Genomic DNA, 16,793 nt, shown 5'->3' on the forward strand with positions numbered 1-16,793 from the left:
TGGAAATCTCAAATTTATTCTACAACTGAAGGTGTTCTCAATGATAATTATTTTTATCAGAATTATGCATGCATATGTTATCCACTTTCAACGTTTTTTTTCAATACAGATGTTTTTTCCCAGCAGGAATAAAAAAGATGAGATTATCAGATTTTGAATGTATTGGCACCATTCTGAAATCAGTTGTTCTCGATCAATTTTAGTGATCAATAGTTTCTCTTTCGTTTGATTTTCTACACTCGATCGTTATGCAACGCGAAACACTCAATTTAACACAAGAGGAATGTGCCGAAGTGGTAGTTTTGCGAGAAGAAGGGTGGATATACACAAGAACTGCAGAAAGGTTTGGAGTTTCCCATACAAGTGTGTCCAGAATGTTGCAGCCATTCAGGGAGACAGGTATGAATGTCCGAAGACCAGGACAGGGTAGACCACGGGTAACAACTGCCATTCAAGAACGTTTCTTGAGAGTTTCTTCGTTGAGACAACGGTTTGCAACCTGTCGCCTCCTACAAAATCAGCTTGAGCAAACTCATTGGGTGCAAATTAGCACTCAGACAATAAGAAATCGCCTCAGAGAATATGATTTAAGGCCCAGCTCTTACCCCAGCCCATCGAAGGTCGCGTTTGGATTTTGCAAGAGAGCATTTCCATTGGGAAGAGGCTGATTGGGAAAAAGTTCTCTTCACAGATGAGTCTAGATTCTGCCTCTACTATTGTGATCGACGTTCTCATGACATCCACATAAAAAGATATGCTCAGCGCAATTTCCTGAATACTACTGATTTCGGGGGAGGATCGATTATGGTATGTGGTGGAATATCTTTGACTGCTCTCACAGACCTAGTGGTCGTTGATAATGGAGCTATGAATGCTGATAGGTATATAAGGAACATTCTTGAAGAGCATGTAGTGCCATTTGCCCCATACAATGGTGAAAATTTCATTTTTATGGACGATAATGCCAGACCCCATCGTGCGCGCATCGTTCAGGAGTACCTTGAAGGGGTTGAAGTCTCTCGAATGGAATGGCCAGCAAGAAGTCCAGATCTCAATCCGATTGAGCAGGTTTGGGACAACCTCAATAGAAGGCTGCGAAGTTCAGAAAATCATCCAGCTACTCTTAATGACTTAGGAATCCAACTCAGAGAAATCTGGGAAGGATTAGATCAGAACATTTTAAGATCACTCATTTTGAGTATGAACCGTCGTTGCCGAGCTGTAATTAACGCAAGAGGTGGAAAAACCAAGTATTAAATCACTTATCAGCATTCCAGTATTTTGAAAATTGTTTATTTCTCTTCTTTCACATAAGATTCGGTGAAATCCTGAATTTTTCTTCCATTTAATGCGTCTTGTTTCGTTCAAAACCTTCCCGAGAGAACATAAAAAATAAGTTATAAAGTCAATGTAGAGTTAACTTTCATTAAAATTGAGTTTTTCAGAATGTGCGTTAATTTTTTTGTGCAGTGTATATCAAAAGAGAACATATCATCAAAGTAATTATTATTTCACTTATGTTGATTGTAGAATCGCAAATCAAATATCTAAATTCATTTTTGTCGTTCTGACAAGTCAGATAGTGAAACAACACATCTTAATGCTACCTCAAATTTTCAATTCCTTGAGTCTCATATCTTTGAAATTCAACAGATCGCAGCTGAAGTTGCAGCTCCTCTATCGAAGACCGACGAAATTGTCCTGATAGGAGGTCCCGACAGTACAACAGCAGAGATAACTCGTCTTGTCGGACAAATTCCACCAGCCGTGAATGCCTTAACTGGAGTCGACTTGTCTAAAGTCTTGTCTAGATTACCGGGTGCCACCATAAACCCTGCACAGCAAACTGCCACTGTTAAATAAATTGTATATAAGATTAAATATATTGACGTTACTCGTGTGAAATTGTTGGTTTAGAAGCGTATCCAATATTTTAACATTGATTTTATCTGATATTTTATTTTAGTTTAGAAGAAACCTTCGTTTTCGCATGAATAACCATGGAATTTCATTCAATATATTGAATTAATTACTCATTTTTTGAATGTTGAATGAAATTTCAATATGATCTGAAGCTTTTTTCAATACCTGAAAATGATCGTGTTTATTGCATTTATATAAGTCAATTTTCCTCAAACTTTGCTTGACACACTATCAGAAAGTTCAGCTGGCTATTAATATTGAATTTAAAATACTTTCTGAACTATCCCATATATATTTATATAAAATAATGATACTGCCATTTATTGTTCTCTGAGCGATATGCACAGAAAATAATTTTTCTCTCATTGCATGATTTTAACGATTATTGAATATTTTTTCGACGAGGAACCTATACACTTTAATATTAGATCCTAAATTTTTGAGAAATTTTTAATATTTTAATGAAAATTGAACAGATAGACTTGCATTTCGTTAATAGCAATCAATGTTTTGCCAACGCATTTTTAGGAGTCTTCCTGCTGAGTTTCGGAACAATTTATTTTGATTTTTTGAAAAATATGTTGGTATGGTTTTACGAATTCTAAGATCTGATCGAAGCATATAAGGATCTTTGAATTCAGCACAAGTAATAATATCCCAATATTTCAGAGTTACTTTTTCAAAGATGTAATAGGGGTCTCAACACTTAATATTTTCCCATACTAATTTAAATTGAACTCTAAATTATTGGTGATATTTCAATGTAGGTTCTTTGAAATTGGTATTACAACTACTGTTTTGAAAATTTTTGATGCTATATGTATGTATGTTTGTGGCACTAGTGTTCCAGTGTAACTTTTAGAAAACAAAAGGTTTGTAATTATTCTACTTATTTTGTGAGCGAATGTGAACCCCACTAACGAATCAGATGAGTGTTATATGTTTTTATCTTTAGTTCAATACACACCTCAACTAAAATATATTGCCTTCAAAATTTCAATACATGGAATACTATAAGTTTTATGTTACCAAAATATTAAAATTGACATAATTTTCGAGGTTTCACCGAGGGTTTAAGACACCTATAAGATGGTACAGGATGCAAACTCCTCCGTTATATAAGTAGACCAACTTAACTGTAATCACCCTAAACTTTCGATGAGGAAAGGTAACACTCATCTGGTAGATCTATATTGTAGAGTAGTTCAAATATTATGTTTAAAGAATTCCTCCAGTATTTTATACGAATAAAAACCAGATTTGAGGACCTCTTAGATTAAAAAAGTATTTTTCTACAAGATTAGATTCGAATATTTCTTTTCAATTGTGACGGAACAAAATAAAGGAGTTGCATAAAAAAAGCAGCAATATTGAATTGATAATGAGGGAATTTTCACACTTGATCGTGTGCACTTCTGATTTTTTATCGAATCTGGAAGATTGGGTACTATATGCTGAAGATTTACACTAGAAATGATTCATGCTTTGAAAATAGATTCTGTTGGATGATGGTTCATTTACTTCTTGCATTTGGTGTGAAGTGTTTCTAGGGTAAGTCAACCAATTTTGTGAGGCAATCACTTATTTCAAGATGAAATGCAGGTTTTTTTATGAAATTAAATTTTTAATAAACACGATTCATAAATATGAATGTTTTGTTACAATTATTTTTACCTGTATGTCTATTTTGTGTGAATAAATTGTACTCCATCAGAACGAACTTTTTGTTTATGTCATTATTGCAGAGATATAATAAGTTGTAACGAAGTCTGATTATTCCCATAGGAATGATCAGGCTCCGTCTAAAGAATATTTTATTGTTTTCCGTTCAAATAAATCATTCTGATATATTCCGTAAATATTGGAAATAATTTATTAATTGTTCACCGCGATGATGAAAAAGTCCATGCTTCATGTTTTTCAACCGACCAGGGCCTCGAATAATCCGAGTGAAATAATATAAGAAATTATTTATTTCGGCGTTTTTACCGCTGATATATTTTTTTCCATATGTTAGATTACGTTCCGCCAAGAGAATTTTCTCGAAAAACGAGGTTTTTGTCGACATGAAGAGTCACGTGGGTTGAATTCCTTCCACCGTCCCGCACCGAAGTTATAAAAGGGGGTAACCGACCCAAAATCGGGAATTCATGTTTAGGCAGTCAGTAGATAGAGTATAGTTAGAAATTCATGTTTAGGCATTTAGTAGATTCAGATAGTTGCTTAGTAGTTTTCAGTAGTATAGTAAAGTTAGTTATTCAGATAGATTTAGGTAGTAGTTAGTTCAGTAGTTAGTTAGTTAGATTTAGAAGTTTAGGCAGTAGTTTTAGTTTTAGAAAAGACATTTTGGTTAAGTGGTTACCAGGTGACCGGAAAATAGTAAAATTGGTAATTGAACGCCAATAATTACAAATCCGTTTCTGAGGTCGAAAATCGCCATTTTCATCAGTAAACTTACTTGTTAGTCTTTTTCTGGGGAGTTTGCTAATTTTTACTTGTGACTTTCTTACGAGTGAATATTCAAGGGTTTCATTTGATAGAGACAACGAGAGGGTGGTGTACCGGTGGAGTTTTTCAACGCGCTAGGATTAGTTTTCATTCCTTCCCGACTCTACAAAATCCACGATTCTCAATCTCCAAATATCATAATTTCCCGGCTCCCGGATCCGACTAACTTGTTCAACGGTTCTGACTGACAATAAATTGGTGAGGTAAGGACACAGTTGTTGTAGACAGTACAAACTATCTCAGTAACCGAATTAAAGTATACAGATTGATATAATTTATGCTTTTTCTGATTTCCCGTTTTTGCTGAGATTGTCTGTATTGTAGAATTGAATCAATAAACCTATTAATTTTGTTGCGTTGTTTGTTACTTGGTCACCGCTACCATCCTAGGTGACACCGAATCCTGTCTTCACTAAGCTGCCCTGGTAAGGTTTGTCAATTTCTCCCTAAAATTGGCTGGCGCTCGAGATACTACTGCAAAGTGCTGAAGGGCAATTGGCAGAGGCGCCAGTGACGCAAAAAGGTCGTTACAAATGGCGCCCGAGCAGGGACTTGAGAAGACAACGCTAACAAAAGGACAGAATAGCTCCCGATCTTCAGAAAACGACGCTTAAGGGTGTAAGGACTGAAGAGGAACCGAAGGTCAGTGCAACCATTTTTTTTTCTTTCTGAGTGGAAGAGATTATCTTCTCCTGTTGGAGGAAGATCCGTATATTGAATTGATTTATTACTGGTACCTAAGTATCAGTGGACTATATTAAAGTGCTATAAACATTTCCGCGTTTGACAATAATTTCCTTTATTAGCAGGAAACCGACATAGCATTAACAGTGTGGACATTAATATCTGAATAACTTTTTTTTTGTTTTGTGTATTGCAGCAGGACTAGAACAGTCGACCGCCGGATTTCTTTGTGACTTTTTCGGTTACGTGAAAGGTTACGGAAAGTGACTTTGGGGTGACACTCAGTGACTATCTTTGTGCGCGTTGAATACTGTTTAACGTTGAGTGGTTGGTTCAACTCGGACAGAAAACCAGTGAGTATAATTGAGATACTGCTACCGATTGTTTCATTGTACAATCACTGCAGCTGATATAGTGATATCATACCGCCTTCATATAATAGGGTATTGTTCACTGCTACTATTTACTGATCATCGTTTGAATAAAGAAAGATTTGTTATTTTTTTTCCTTACACACTATTATCCTGAGCAACTTTATTCCAAGTTGAAACAAGGTAGGGATATAAAAGTCATAAGGACTTGGAGATATTTACTTGTGATTTTATTTGCTTTTGAACCATAATAGCTGATTTCTGATAAATAAAGTTGACTTGTTTTTTATTATTGCTGCAACAGTGAATATAAGTTTTTGTTGCTGTGTATTCCTTATTTCTGAGTTTACTGATTGCCTGAAACATTTTTATTTTGTGTTGAATTGCTGAAGAATTTTTGAAACAAGTGATTATCGTTATTGATTTGAATAAAGACTTGCATTGATTTTCTTTGTCTGATATTCCAGGATTGCTGAATTGTTGTTGATTTATTTGAAATATATTTTGGACTGTGAATAAAATTGACAATTTGTTATTTTTGAGATTATCTGATTGCAAGAACTGTCAACTGTGTTTGACAGTGAACATTATTTGAACTACTCGGTCAACCCTACTTTTCTTTTCTGGGTTTGTGAATTATTTTGAAGTTGTCAACTGCGTTTGACATTGAATATTGAATATTTTGTTGAACTACTCAGTTAACCCTACTTTGTTCTTCTGGGTTTATGAGTTAGTTTTCTTTTGGAAATTGTCAACTGTCTGACATTGGAAAATTTTTTTTTTGAGAATCATAATAAATTTAAACCAACTTGTTTTCTGAAAGTTTTCTCATTTTTGATTTTCTTTGACTGTATCAAACAATAATTCAAACTTGAATAGATTCTGTTATCAACTTGTAATTTTTCAGCATTATTGTCTATTAGTGTTATTTTTGTGCGAGGGATAAGGGAAAAATAAGGACTGTTACCGGGAATAGTGAAGTTGGGGAAAGTGTTCGGACTTCAACGGTTAATAAGAAGAGGACAGTGTCGAATAACTTCGATAGATTTCAAATCGATTGTTTGAGTTTGGACTTCAACGATTCAATCACTTAACCTCAACATGGATGTGAATCGACTATTGAATGATGAGCTGACTTATGAATTACAGCTGAGAGGACAAATAATACCCAGCACAGTAATGCTAAAGAGGAGTTTATTACGACAGGTATTGAAATTGAATTTGCCTCTACAGCCGACAGGAATGAACCCGACACTGGACATGGAGTCATGTCAGAACAAACTCACCGACTTGCTGGAAGCCATTCAACACTTTGACACTGAGAACACCACGAAGGAATATACTCGGATTTCAACAAGATTAATACACATTCAGAGAAGACTGAATTTTATTATCACTAAAAATGAAACCGAGTCACAGATGATAGAACACTTAAAGGAGACTGCAGCTCGGGCCTTGAGTTCATTGGAGGCAACGTTGACTGCTGACAGACAGCAACCATCAACCCGACCGGATGGATCGCTTTTGGAGGCAGAGATTCCACAGTCGCCTGAGATGTCTCCCATTCAACCAACCAAGGTTGCACAACTGAAGACATCACTGATAGATTTGGAAGATGATGAACACCCACTGCCAACTGCCCAGGTCTCCCATACTGCAACACCTGCAAATAAGTCAAGATTAGTTCAAGTTTTGAATGAAACAAGACAGGAATGTGAGAAGTTACTGCAGAATTTACCAACGATGCCTATTCCTCAACCACAACAGCCGAATATGAATCAACCAGAGGCACCAACTCATAGTCGATGGACCAGCTCTATGAGAAGGGTGTCATTTCCCGATTTGAATGAACCCATGATGAATCTGAACCAGCGGATGACACCGACTACTGCCCAACAAGAATCTAAACCACGACCGATGCCAACCTCGACTATACCCATCCATAAATGGAATATTTACTTTGATGGGACTGATAGTGTGATTGGATTTATAGAAGAGATAGAGAGACTTGCTGAATCCCGAAAGACATCCTTAGAACATGTGTTCGAATCGATTTACGAACTTCTGCGAAAGGATGCCAAAGATTGGTTCATCCCCCGGAGGGGACTCTTCAGAAACTGGGACGACTTCAAGACTCAATTAAAAGAGGCATTCTTACCAGTCAACTATGAAGAAAACCTACTGGATGAAATCAAGAAGAGGATGCAAGGTCCTGATGAGAAGTTACTACTGTATGTCACCCGGATGCAAAATTTGTTCCAGAAGCTGACTTGCAATCGTCCCACTGAGAGTGAACAGATTCGACTGTTAAGACAGAGGTTATTGCCATCACTGCAACAGGCTTTGGCCTTTCAAGAGACCACCACGTATGATGAACTCCTGAAAAAGGGAAAAGTTTTTGAAATGGTTCAATGGCAGATGGGACATTATACCAAACCACCGGTTAAACCCAGCCTCATCGATGAACCACATCTAACATATCATCAACGTCGTCAACAGGACTACCCGGCCAACCTCTCTGCAATTTCGGAGAATACTAGACAACGAAACCACAGTACTCGTCAGGAAGCTCCCACACCATCTCCATCTCCGAAGAAGGGCCCGTCAAGACCGCTAACCACAGCCACAAGGATTGAAGACTGGAATTGCTCAGTATCCCCTGGACCAGATCGTCCCCATCTGCCCTCGCGGCCACCGGAATACTCGACCAACAGAACAGGAAATGCCAACACCTCCCAGGATCGGAATGGATCACCACCGGAGCGAAGAGTGTCCTCCCAGACACAATGCTTCAGATGCGGGGGATATGGCCACCTACGTCGAGACTGCCGAGGGACACCGAAAATGTTTTGCTCCCGATGTCAACGAGAAAATATCCTCTCACGAGACTGCCCATGTCCTCAAAACCGGAGAGGAACGACACCGTCAACTTCAGCGGGACTCCTAACTACAGTAATTCCTATCGTTAGCAACGACAGCTGGCCTCTGGTAGAAGTGCACATTGAGGGAAAGTTATTCCATGCATTGATAGACACTGGCGCGGCAAAGAGCTGCTGTAGTCAGAAGGTGGCCCGGCTGTGTGAAAGAAATGGAATCAAGGGAAAAAAATCAACGACTGAAGCTGTCATGGTAGCGAATGGACAAACTACAGCCATACCGAAGATGTATCACCTTGGAATGGTGATAGCCGATTATGCCCTGAAGAACATAGAATTCTTGCTTGTACCCAACTTACCAGTCGACTTAATCCTGGGAATAGAGATGCTGAAGACCTACAACTTCTCGCTGGATATCAAGAACACCGAATGTTATCTAGAAGGACGACGGATCCCCAGAGCTAAACAGGTTAGCCAAGAGGTCATAGAGGTGCAGACTCCCGAAAAACACCTCCAGAACCGAAGAGGATCCCACAACAAACCTGTTGACAGCCTGTCGAGAAATCCATTACCAACACTTAACTGTGTCCAACTGAAAGAGACAGGTATTCAATGTAAGTGGTATAAAAATAAGTTTCAGGAAGTAGAGAAAGGACCAGAGCACTGCCCCGAGTATTCCATCATCAATGGAAGATTGCACCGACACTTTTGGGATTCATCAGATGCCAGGGAAGCTGGAACAGGCCACCCATGGAAGCTGTGTATACCCACCGAACAGAGGACCGAAGTACTGAAAGAAAACCACGACTCTGCTGGCCATCTGGGAATAGCCAAGACGATTGCGAGAATCTCGCGGAATTATTACTGGCCAGGTATGTTTAGGGACATTGCGAAATATGTCCGGAACTGCACTTCGTGCCAAAAGTTCAAAGTACCCCAACAGCAACTGTCAGGAAAGATGCAACCTCGAAAGATGGTGGATGCGCCGCTCAAGGAAGTACCGGTGTTAAGGAGGAAAACAACGACGGAGATGCGGATGCCCAGAACCCCCCAGAGCTCGGTATCGTCAGTGCGAGGGAGAAACACCCTAGCAAGAGTGGAGAGGGTGGTGAAACGGACCACTACACAGTCTACACAAACACCCCCTTTGTGCCAGCTGCGTACCAGTAAGCAGGATACCGGTTCCAAAATTTCATTCAGGACGAGTGTGGAAGACAACACTGTCATAACTAAACCATATGTTTCAGATCAAACCACACCGGCCCCAAGGAGCGTTCGTATTGTAGGTACGATGGGATCTAAGGTCTACCTGGAGGTGAGACCCAACACTTGCTGGAAGTGCGGCAAGACGTGTCCCTCGCGGCAGGAGTGTCGAGGTCCACCACTCCTATTTTGCAGCAGATGTGGTTTGATAGGTACGCAGACCAGGTACTGCGAGTGCGTACCCAGGAAACTGGCCCCACGACCGCCAGCAACTAGGTCGGAACAACCAGCCAGACATCCATGTGCAAGATGCACAGAAAGGGAGGCCATGCAGCGGAAAATGAGATAGAACAAAAAGAATGATGGGAAAAATAGAATTACAAAGAAGATACCGTTGTTTTTGTTCCATAATCCTGTAAAACTGTATAAAACCATATAGGGCCTAACCCAATATCTGATAACATTATATTCAAGACTAGTAGACTGATTTTTAATCTGTAAATGTTGATGAAACTGAATAGTACATAATAAGTCAGTGAATATTATACAATAGAAACAATTCCAGTCACTTGCCCCGAATTTCAAAGGCCATCAGATATAAATTAGTAGTTTCACTGTGTAATCTATGTGAAGAATGCCATTTCTAATCTCTTACTGTTCTGATAAATAACTGAAATATTCCGCAGTGTTACAGATGAAATTTTCTAAGAGGCTAGATACTCACCGATGAGAATAAATGCTGGAGATAGGCAACACACCTTTCATCGGATGATCAGCTGTAAGCCCAATTCCACCGAAGACATGATTCCTGAAGATTTATTCATGTCATCATCCAAGAAAGAAGTACTTGAAGAATTGGACATCATGACCTGTCAATTATTACTCTGGTGGACATCTGGATTCCATTTCAATTTTCATATAGATAATTTAAACTGTATAACTGGAAGAATTTTCACCGTTCTGAAAATTTCACCATACAGTCACTGATTCCTTGTAATATCCACAGGTAAATCAACCAGTATATCAATGAGTTTGGAATGGTTTCGACTCATCTGACTGGGAACTTCGACGTCCCTCTGAAATAATATGGCATGATTCATCGAGATATGGAAATCACGGAACTACTCACCGGAGAATGGGATAATCCACACCTGACATCAGATTATTTCACCGACACTTGGAAACTTCATGGAAATGGGAATGAGTTCTACTCCACAACCCCGAGATGAAGAAATTCCCCAAACATGTACACATTCAAATCACCCCGGATGACCGAAGAAGGAAGACGGCGTTTGAATTTTTCACCGACACTTGGAAACTTCATGGAAATGGGAATGAGTTCTACTCTTAGATTATTTACAACAAGATGGAGCAATCCCTTACTAGATGAACTGAATGTTTTGTTCCCATAATAAACACTGTTTGTTTACAAACAAAGTGTGTTGTCGTAAATAGAAGTCAGTGGCGTGGATCTAAAAATTTGTTAAGAATAGAAATAAATCCTTCAAAGGTTATCGAATCTTTAATTATTATTTCATTGGATGCATAATTAATGTCATTATTTTTATGAATTTTGTTAACCTTCCCGATGTTTTCATCTTATTCTAAATCATTGTTATACGCAGAATTTTTATAGTGCAGGCATATTTTCGATTCGAAAAAATATTCAATATGAAAAGAGATTTGAAATAGCAAATATGATATTCAAATATTGTTGTTCTGGTTTTAATAATTACAAATACCTATACAATTGAATGTTATATCATTATCAATGATTTTATTAACAATCCTATTATATCGAATACATCTATTCAGGTCACTTTTCAATAAGGCTGCATGGTAGGTTATTACCATACAAGATGATGCTGTATCTAAATTTGGATTTTAACACAGCTTGATATCTTGTTCTGAGGTGAGTCCAGATTTTTATTGGGGACCACCATGTTATTACAAATGGAGCTCATTTGACTGCAAAGGTTTGAAATTTAAGGGTATTACACCTGAATACTATGTTAAATTGAATAACAAAAATAACAATAAATTTATTGATCCAGTTCGACATGAAAATGTATTAGATAGGTCAGTTTTACATCAAGTGTGAAGTATAATCATATCAGTTCTCATTAATGCTGTAATAGGCCTTACTTACTTACTGAAACCTTGTCCATCCATTACCTGCACCTTTGAGAGCAAATGATATTATGAATGTATAGTTTTGTTCCACTATATAAGATAGATGATTGGAATTTTGTGAGTTTTGCAATGGAATGGACGGAGAATCAGTATTTATAGTGGAATAGCAATTGAAACTTGAAAGCCTGCATAATCAGGATTGATTATCAAGCAAGGATGTATTAATAACTTCCATAAAAAATAACATGTAACATAAAATAAATGATTTTTACAATAATGATTTGAAGAAATACGATAGGTAACTAAAATATACTGATAATCGATTCTTCAGAAATGTTTATAATAAAATAACTAAGAATCCATATCTACTACTGCTATAGTCCTTGGTAATTGAATCCAAACAGGATCGAAAAGTACACAATCAAAAAAGAGTGTTTTATACACCCTGATCACCCTAAAACTTAAAACTAACAATTGTAAAGATAAAAAAAAAACTTATTGATTCTGATACAAAATCAGATGTGTGAGCATGCTTCTTACTCGATTCACCACTTGATCGCTCATTTTTCTTGTCTCGTGGTGAATTCTTATAGTGAAATATCTTTTCAATATCAGTTTTATCAAAGGCAATTCATGACTTTCTAGAAACCCTTCATCAAATACATGATTGCCAAATGCATTCAAAACATCATCTGGTAAACAGACAATACAATTATGAATCAACTTATTGATTAAATTTTCAGACTTTGTACTCAAAATATTAGGGTTGTTAGAAATCATATATCTTATTGTTTTTTCTGCTTGTGTGCATATCTTAATGACAAATTTGGATGCCTTGAATAAATTGCCATACGTTTTTCTTTTCTGTAGAAATGAATATGTTTCACAAGTCTCCAACATATCAAGACATTTTGAGCAAGTGATACATTTTTTCAATGACTTGACAACGAATCCTGCTATATAAATTAAAACATCCTGTATATATGAAGATAATTGCCATCCTGAAGAACCAAAGTAATCATGATCATTTAACGCTGCACACAAATTTTTATACTCTTCAGTCTCCTCCAAGTCCTCCTTATGATCATTTATTGTTATTTTTTTATATGACGAAACATGAAGAATTGATGTATTGTCCAAATTAACAACATTTCCAGAATCAGCACCTCTCACTTCCCTTGCTATCAACAACTTTTTATATGCTGACTGAAATTGTCTGGCTGTGGGATTGTTGTTGTATCCATTCAGACTCCTGATAGCACCAAAAAATACCTCCAGATGGTCTTGAGAGAACTTATAGGTCAATAAAAAGTCTAATTTTTTTGACACCACATACATTCTAAATATTTCCTCAAGACTCTCCATACATATTAAAAACCCTAGAAACCCTGTTTTCCTTCTTGAAGATAATACTGGTGTTCCATTCAAAGTCAGTTCCATGAAGTATTCTTTTGCTTCAGAAAACCTTTCCACGTATAAATCAATGTTTTCAAAAGATAATGCCCTCTTATATGTATATGGAGAGAATTTATTTCTTGAGTTCAAGATGTCAAATAAATCATTAACTAAGAGACAGAAATTTGCAGTCTCTTCAGCACCTTTAAAATTTGTCAATTTCAAATCAAACTCAAGGAATTTAAGAGCATCCGACACACTCCTGCTGAATGTCTGCGCAGCAATCTTCACTCTCATTTTTTCTTTCACAAAATGTAAATGACGTTTTCTTATCTTCGTTGCTGCATTCAATCCTTCTGTGTCTTGGAGATTCACAAGTTCTTCAAGATAGGTCCATTTGATTAATTTATCATTTTTTGTTTTCAAAATCTTACTGTCTCCTAAACAATTCCTCAAGAGTTTGAGCATGTGACAAGGGTCAAGAAAAATTAATACCTTCTCTTTGGTGACTGGATGTTCAAAGTGAGTCTTCAATGATTGAGGATTCGAAAAATCAGCACCCAAATGACTCGCCATATTCAAATTCGAAGCTGCTCCATCAAAAGTAACAGAAGTTATTCTCAAATTTACTTCATTCAAAAACTCCAGACAGTTAATTACCAAATTGGCTCTTTCTCTGCTTGATAATCCATCTATCAAAAAATAGCCTACTGGAATTTTCCAGTGACCATTGATGCAGGTAACTAAAAACACAAGTGCTTCCTTAGCTTCTGGTAAAGTATCCACTTCAGGTTTTTCTCCAAAACTTATTGATCCATAAAATTTACCAGCAATAAATTCGATTTTTTTTCTAATGGCCATCTCGTCAATCACCAGATTGCAATAAATTTGTTCTCCCGCAGACTGCTGCACTTTGTTCTTCAATGCACTGAGGGCTTCAGTTGTGAAGCCAGGAGTTCCATCGATGGTCTGATACCACTTAGAAATAGTCTTTGGGTGTGGAAGTGAATTATTGAATTTTTCCCTAACATAATTATAGGCCCTAGGCGAGTAAAAATGTAATGATAGGGCAAATGCTCGTAGAGAAGGTGTAAATTTCTGATTTTTTGATCCCCTTATGAGTCTATTTACCATATCTCTACTAGGACCTGGTAACGATGCCTGAAATATTGAAAATAATTACATTCCACAAATATATGCAAAGCTGAATCTTACTTACCTCTATATAATCTTGAGCATTATCGGATATAAGGTTCATTTCCCTCAAATTATTCAGTAGTCCTGAAATATCTGAAATTTTCTGTTGCAGTCTTCTGTTCTTCATCCTCAATGCTTTCAGTTTCTTTTTCTGTTCTGCAATTTTTCGTTTAGCAAGGGAGAAGGCAAATTTTCCTTGTTTTGGTGTCCTGAAATCTTCATCCCTTACATCACCAACAAAACATTTTCTTTTTCTTGGTCTTGGTACAGAACTTTTAGCTTCAGAACTGAAATAAGAAGGTTTTATATAATGAACCAGAATATATTTTGCAATATTATAAATATAAAATTAAGTAAAACTTACGTAGTTGGATGTGCTACTGTTAATACTTCCGAGGATACCAAGTTGCTTGACGATTCTGAAGCTGTCATAGTACCGGACAATTCTGAAACTGTCAAAGCACCAGAGGATTCTGTATCGGTCAAAAAAGCAGATAAATCTGAAGCGGTTAATGTATCAGATAAATCTGAAGCAGTCAATGTAGCAGATAAATCTGAAGTAGTCAGTGTAGCAGACAAATCACTAGCTGTTAAAGTTCTGGATAGTTCAGAATTACTCAGTTTTGAGGATTCCCTGACACTACCTAGCTTATTAGTATCTAATGGTTCTGGAGTCACAGGCCTTTCATCTGGAGATGTGCTACTGGAACTGAAATTAGAAATATTATATTTAGATGTTCATATTATCCAAATCAAATTTTAAAATAAGTTTACAATATGCTTATATTGAGAGCTAGGTATTCCTAGCTACGCCTATGGTAAATTATTATTTGTTGTGTTTACTTACCGATGTATGGATCGCCCGCAGTCTTTACTGGTGCTTTTTTTACATATCACACAGGAATTAACCATTTTTCAGCTTAATACAGCAAATAATTATTGTCCAACCTCGTTTTCACTACAAAAATCACTTGGTTAACTCAAAACGATGAGTTTGAACTTGTTGCACCTAAGCATCAGCTGTCAAAGAAGGCGGCCATAATGAAATTCATTCGCACGTCCAGGTCACGTGGTAGAAAGCCACCAATAGGGAGCTGCGGGAATGTGTTTTGATTTTGACGAAAATAATAAACATATTGCTATCTTATTTCGGCCACGTTTTCTCTCTCACTATGCTCTATCTTGGTGTAAATAATCTAAGGTTCTACTCCACAACCCCGAGATGAAGAAATTTCCAAACATTCAAATCACCCCGGATGACAGAAGAAAGAAGACGACGTTTGAATTTGACATCGATTCATAGAGCAAAGTTTTATTTTTATATGTCATACTGTCTACAACGACATTATAGTCTTTGATAGCGTAACGTAACAGTCAGACCCGTACTTCCCATATATCCCGCGTAATAAGACAGGATAGTATTCGGTTATTTTTTGTTTGTTTTTAGAATTCAAATTTCTGTTTCACCGTAACTTGAATTTTTCCGAACCAGGGGGGATGTAACGAAGTCTGATTATTCCCATAGGAATGATCAGGCTCCGTCTAAAGAATATTTTATTGTTTTCCGTTCAAATAAATCATTCTGATATATTCCGTAAATATTGGAAATAATTTATTAATTGTTCACCGCGATGATGAAAAAGTCCATGCTTCATGTTTTTCAACCGACCAGGGCCTCGAATAATCCGAGTGAAATAATATAAGAAATTATTTATTTCGGCGTTTTTACCGCTGATATATTTTTTTCCATATGTTAGATTACGTTCCGCCAAGAGAATTTTCTCGAAAAACGAGGTTTTTGTCGACATGAAGAGTCACGTGGGTTGAATTCCTTCCACCGTCCCGCACCGAAGTTATAAAAGGGGGTAACCGACCCAAAATCGGGAATTCATGTTTAGGCAGTCAGTAGATAGAGTATAGTTAGAAATTCATGTTTAGGCATTTAGTAGATTCAGATAGTTGCTTAGTAGTTTTCAGTAGTATAGTAAAGTTAGTTATTCAGATAGATTTAGGTAGTAGTTAGTTCAGTAGTTAGTTAGTTAGATTTAGAAGTTTAGGCAGTAGTTTTAGTTTTAGAAAAGACATTTTGGTTAAGTGGTTACCAGGTGACCGGAAAATAGTAAAATTGGTAATTGAACGCCAATAATTACAAATCCGTTTCTGAGGTCGAAAATCGCCATTTTCATCAGTAAACTTACTTGTTAGTCTTTTTCTGGGGAGTTTGCTAATTTTTACTTGTGACTTTCTTACGAGTGAATATTCAAGGGTTTCATTTGATAGAGACAACGAGAGGGTGGTGTACCGGTGGAGTTTTTCAACGCGCTAGGATTAGTTTTCATTCCTTCCCGACTCTACAAAATCCACGATTCTCAATCTCCAAATATCATAATTTCCCGGCTCCCGGATCCGACTAACTTGTTCAACGGTTCTGACTGACAATAAATTGGTGAGGTAAGGACACAGTTGTTGTAGACAGTACAAACTATCTCAGTAACCGAATTAA

The 16,793-nt window shown here is 37.1% G+C and overlaps 2 protein-coding genes and 2 long non-coding RNA genes across 5 annotated transcripts in view; 3 read left to right on the top strand and 1 right to left on the bottom strand.

Moving 5' to 3' along the window:
* The window catches only part of LOC123674766 (flotillin-2), a 374,288-nt gene extending 370,645 nt beyond the window's left edge, over window positions 1-3,643 (top strand). For both annotated transcript variants that reach the window (XM_045609835.1, XM_045609836.1), the window contains exon 7: window positions 1,654-3,643. In XM_045609835.1, coding sequence (XP_045465791.1) covers window positions 1,654-1,863 — 210 coding nt within the window. In that variant the 3' untranslated portion in view covers window positions 1,864-3,643. The remainder of the gene's footprint in view (window positions 1-1,653) is intronic.
* Window positions 3,644-6,216: 2,573 nt separating this feature from the next.
* Window positions 6,217-9,930, top strand: LOC123674744. Its single transcript, XM_045609805.1, has 2 exons — window positions 6,217-9,528; window positions 9,610-9,930. The coding sequence occupies exons 1-2, from the start codon at window positions 6,588-6,590 to the stop codon at window positions 9,912-9,914; spliced, it is 3,246 nt and encodes a 1,081-aa protein (XP_045465761.1). The 5' UTR covers window positions 6,217-6,587; the 3' UTR covers window positions 9,915-9,930.
* Window positions 6,856-10,836, bottom strand: LOC123674746. Its single transcript, XR_006746703.1, has 3 exons — window positions 10,695-10,836; window positions 10,290-10,641; window positions 6,856-7,149 (listed from the first exon to the last, which is right to left on the bottom strand). It is a non-coding gene; the product is annotated as an uncharacterized LOC123674746 (long non-coding RNA).
* Window positions 10,770-15,837, top strand: LOC123674745. The gene is made up of 2 exons (XR_006746702.1): window positions 10,770-10,903; window positions 15,492-15,837. It is a non-coding gene; the product is annotated as an uncharacterized LOC123674745 (long non-coding RNA).
* Window positions 15,838-16,793: the final 956 nt, after the last annotated feature.

This window comes from Harmonia axyridis, chromosome 3, assembly GCF_914767665.1.
Source record: "Harmonia axyridis chromosome 3, icHarAxyr1.1, whole genome shotgun sequence".
NCBI classification, from domain to species: domain Eukaryota; kingdom Metazoa; phylum Arthropoda; class Insecta; order Coleoptera; family Coccinellidae; genus Harmonia; species Harmonia axyridis.

Bases quoted from the DNA above. Each gene is read 5' to 3' on its own strand.
- LOC123674744 (XM_045609805.1), top strand. From the start codon at position 6,588: ATGGATGTGAATCGACTATTGAATGATGAGCTGACTTATGAATTACAG. The intron at 9,529-9,609 runs GTAAGCAGGATA...CATATGTTTCAG, and splicing joins TTTGTGCCAGCTGCGTACCA to ATCAAACCACACCGGCCCCA.